Source organism: Phacochoerus africanus, chromosome X, assembly GCF_016906955.1.
Source record: "Phacochoerus africanus isolate WHEZ1 chromosome X, ROS_Pafr_v1, whole genome shotgun sequence".
NCBI lineage: Eukaryota > Metazoa > Chordata > Mammalia > Artiodactyla > Suidae > Phacochoerus > Phacochoerus africanus.
In genome coordinates, this window is record NC_062560.1 from 44,141,766 (window position 1) to 44,146,206 (window position 4,441).

General features: G+C 44.2%; 1 protein-coding gene across 1 annotated transcript; it reads right to left on the bottom strand.

Annotated features, from left to right (window-relative positions):
- Positions 1-2,984: 2,984 nt before the first annotated feature.
- LOC125118017 (cytochrome c oxidase subunit NDUFA4-like) lies at positions 2,985-3,290 on the bottom strand. Its single transcript, XM_047764193.1, has one exon. The coding sequence runs from the start codon at positions 3,288-3,290 to the stop codon at positions 2,985-2,987; it is 306 nt and encodes a 101-aa protein (XP_047620149.1).
- Between the last annotated feature and the right edge of the window lie 1,151 nt (positions 3,291-4,441).

Here is a 4,441-nt window from a genome sequence, read left to right on the forward strand (position 1 = left end):
GGATCGAACCCGCACCCTCATGGTTCCCAGTTGGATTCGTCAACCACTGCGCCACAACGGGAACTCCCAGTTCTGTAATCCTAAATGAGTCCCCCTTCTTCTTCTTCTTCTTCTTTTTTTTTTTAACCACCTGTCATCGTTTTCCTTTGGTTTTCTCTGGTTTTATTTCCAGGCTTGATTGTTGTGTTTAGCGAGAAGGAACAGGGAGAAAACCAGTCTATGCCGTCTTGTCTGAGCTGGAAAACTCCATTTTTTTTAACCATTACTACCTCACGGGTCTGACCTCAAACTCAAGCCTCTGTTAACTCTTCCACCCTCAGCGCTCCTCGGGCCTGTCCTTGAATGTGGGCGTCTGTCAACAATTCACCATCAGTGCTCATCTTTGTGTCCCTTCAATCCTGATCTCCATGAATTCTTCTATCTTGCGTGCCCGCTGGTCTACAACTCAAAACCATGTCTTTTTTTTTTTTTTTCTAACACTATTTTTATTAAATTCACTGACATTGCTATATTCTAAGAGGTTTAAGGGTGTAAGGTGCAACAGCATAACATACTAACAAAATTTCAGGGGTCATATAACTGTGCCTCTGCATGGGGACAAGTATGGGGACAAGTCCTGTAGGGTAAAAGCTCAGGACTCGGGCCCTTGGTTGCTGACCTCACATAAGACACACCAAGCAGTCTTGTCCTTTTATAAAAAACAGACTTAAGGACCACAGCAACAGGATTGGAAAGAACCGATTCAAGATGATGGGGGCCAGTCTGAGTCCGGTTAGCTGGGGGCTGTTGCCGCTCAAGTCTGGGATAGGTAGAAGGGAAATTGCTGGTTTCCAAACAAGGTCTTAAGATGCTTTTCCGGAGTTCCCGTAGTGGCACAGTGGTTAATGAATCTGACTAGGAACCATGAGGTTGCAGGTTCGATCCCTGGCCTTGGTCAGCGGGTTAACGATCCGGCGTTGCCATGAGCTGTGGTGTAGGTTGCAAACGAGGCTCGGATCCCGAGTTGCTGTGGCTGTGGTGTAGGCCGGCGGCGACAGCTCCGATTGGACCCCTAGCCTGGGAACCTCCATATGCCGCAGGAGCGGCCCAAGAAAAGGAAAAAAGAAAAAAAAAATGCTTTTCCCAAACAGAGACCATGTCCCTTTTCAACTTGACCACCGTCCATGGCAGATTGTCTCGAATGGTGCCATTTGATATGGCAGACACCAGCCAGGTGTGGCTATTGAACACCTGAGGCTAGTGAGTCCGAGAACGGAATTTAAAATTGTGTTCATTTTAATTCATTAAAATTCGAAACAGATACTCAATTCAGTTATTGGAAAAGCTTTCGAGTATTTGGAAGCACTCGTGAATATTAATCTACCTTTTCATCTGTAAATTTTATGAAGTCTAAATATAAATTAAGTATTCCTGATGCAAATCTGCCATTCAAATTGAGATGTGTTAAGGGTATCTTAACATCTGATTTCACAATCTTACACAACAGGAAAAAAGCCAAGGATCTCATCAATAATTTAAAAAAATTGATTACATGTTGAAATTATGATGTTTTGGATAGGTGTTTTAAATAACATATTATTAAAGTTCATTTCATTTGCTTCTTTTTCTTTAATGTGTCATCTCTCTCTGGAGCCCCCTCATGCTAAGTTGCCTCCCCCTCTTCCACCTAGGTTGGAAATTGAGGCTGCTGCTCTGTGTCAAATTGATTTAGATTCTCCAGGCAAGAGTGAGAGGTTGCATTCTTCTTGATACAATTTGCAATAGCAAAATTATTTCTGCCTAGTAACAAGGATGTTCGCATTTCATTGGGCAGGGAGACTAAAGCCCGCCTCCCATACAGAGCTATGGGCCAGCTGCACCTTCTGCCCAAAGCAACCTCAGGTCTCCCTCCCACCCACTTCTACCTCCCTCACCCAGCAGTGGCATCTGTCTGCACCCCCTCAGGCTATGCATTGCCCCCTCCCACCATTGGACAAAGAGGACCTTGTTGATTTAGGAACCAAACAGCTTCATAAGACTAGTGAGGCCAGAGCCCCATTCTTACTCAGCCATTGGCTAACTGTGCCTTTTGTTTATAGCCTCTCAGGTGTCACTTTGGCTGATTCTTTTCAAGTGGCAATAGGGGTTACTACCTAGCAACAGTTTACCATAGGCTGAAGAGGCTAATTTCTGCAGTCGCAACTTGAACTAGACCCTGCCTCTCTCTGCACATAGCAACAAGAGCTTCTCCCTAGTAACAGGCTGCTGCTTCATCCCACTGGCCACCAGAAACCAGATCCCGCCTTTCATACACAGCCATTGGCCTGCTGTACCATCTATCTACAACCCCTCAGACTTGGGTCTAGACAAGAGAGCTCAAATTGCTGGCTTCCATTAACTCTTCCACCACCACTGCTCTTCCGGTAGGACCCTGAATTTGGTCATTTGTTATCAAATCCACCATCAGTGACTCTCTGGTCAAAATCTGAAATCCAGGCTCCTGTTCACATTTTTACTACATGGACCATTTTTCAACCCTATCAGTATTGCTCTAGTCTGACCTGTAATCTAGAGCTCTGATAATTCTTCCACCCATCAATGCCTTTCTGGTATCCCTTAGCATTCAGCCTTCAAGTAACCATTCCTCCATCAACATCTCTCTGATCTGGAGCTCAAACCCAGGCCTGTTAATTTTTCCACCATCAATACATACAAGGACTGATTTCAAACTCGACTTCTGTGAACCCTTCCAACATTAATGACCTTGATAAGGTCCATGCGATAAAGCCCACAAGGGTCACAGCCACAGTCCGAAAGAAATGGATTTTAACTTGCTGCAGCAAGGATGATCACACATTAATTGTGTGAATTGTAGAGGATCACGGGATCACGCTTAGGGTGGCCAACTTTTTTTTTTTTTTAAGTTTCAGTTTATTTATTCATCAGCGTAAACGCCAACACAATACAACATAATTTCATGCATTTAGAGGGGAAATATTTTCTGGCTAAGTGGAAAACTGTGCAGATGGCTTCAGGAAGACCTTCATTCTAAGCAGCTTTATAGTGAAACATTTCCTTTCGAAGTCAGGGCCTTCTTTCTTCAGTTTGCTGTAATCTACCTTCCTTGCAAAGAACTTGTATGGATCATGGGGACCCGGTTTCTTCCAGGGTTCTGGGTTAGTCTTCCTGTCCCAACTGACATCTGGATTGAACAATGCCAAGCAGGTGACATACAATGCTGCACGAGACATACAAAGAGGGGGGATTAAGCTAGGATGCTTCTCGGCCTGACCTATGATCTGGTGGAGCATGGTAGGGACAGACGCCTCGAGCCTAGACGGAAAAGAAGATTAACCTGCAAGGCCTGGGTCTAAGCAGTGTCTGCACTGATCAGACTCCCAAAGTCACCCAGGACCTCCTTGGGCAACTTGTTTCAGTTTTGCCTGGTTCTTTCCTGGTTTGAGCACCACAGTTCCCTTGTTCCAGTAAACCCTTCAGTCTTGGGCAAAGAGGGTTGGTGGATCACGCTAGTCTCACCAAACAAAGGAAGAAATACGAATACTACAGGATGTTGGGGAAGAGTAGAGTTTAGTTAAAATTAAATGAAGCAGTGTACTGATGAGCCCAAAGCAGCGTAGGTTGGTATGTAATAGGGTCTGGACTGTGAGGTGGATCCAGGGCCCTTTTTATTCAGAATCACTAAATTAAAAATAGATGTGACATGTTTGTTTCAGAGGCCCCTTATGTGAAGCTCTGGGTTGGTAACTTGAGTGTGCATCTCTGTGTCAAAGCGATTTGGATCCCCCAGGCAAGGGGAGGATGTTTTATTCTTACTAATAATTATATCAAACAACAAGGTTTCTGGTAGTCCGTGATTTTACTTATTTATTTACTCTTAGTCTATGATTTTTAGAGAACAAAGGTTCTCAGCAGGGCAGTGACTAGGGTAAGGCAAGAGAGACACTTCAAGGTGCAAAATTTAAGGGGGCACCAAAAAACACAGTAATTCCAAACAAGTAACATTTTAGTGCAATATTTTCAGAAGTCAAAACACAAGAACATTGATGACTGAGTCATCATTAGTCATTAGTAGAGAACATGAATCCAGATCAGAAGAGTGCAACACAGGTGCCGGTAGAGCTAAGAAAATCCGGGGTTTGAGATCAGCTCAGAGAGGCGTTGATGGTAGAAGTTAACAGAGTCTAGGATTTGAGAGGTTGACCAGAAGTCAAAGCAATAGTAAGTTCTGGAAATTTCTGTTGGGGTGTGTGTGTTCCAGTAATGTTCTCACATTGGCCATTCTGTCTTTTATTGAGTTCCCAACTACTGCAGGGAAGACAGAGAAAAATGGGATAATCTGAGCGCTAACCCGCTAACTCTCCAAACTGTTGAGCTGAGTCCCAGAGAGAGGAAATGCAGGTCATCAGGATACCCAGTAATCCATACCCAAACTTAGCCAGGG

Excerpts from the sequence above, each read along its gene's own strand:
- LOC125118017 (XM_047764193.1), bottom strand. The coding sequence starts at position 3,290 with ATGCTCCACCAGATCATAGGTCAGGCCGAGAAGCATCCTAGCTTAATC.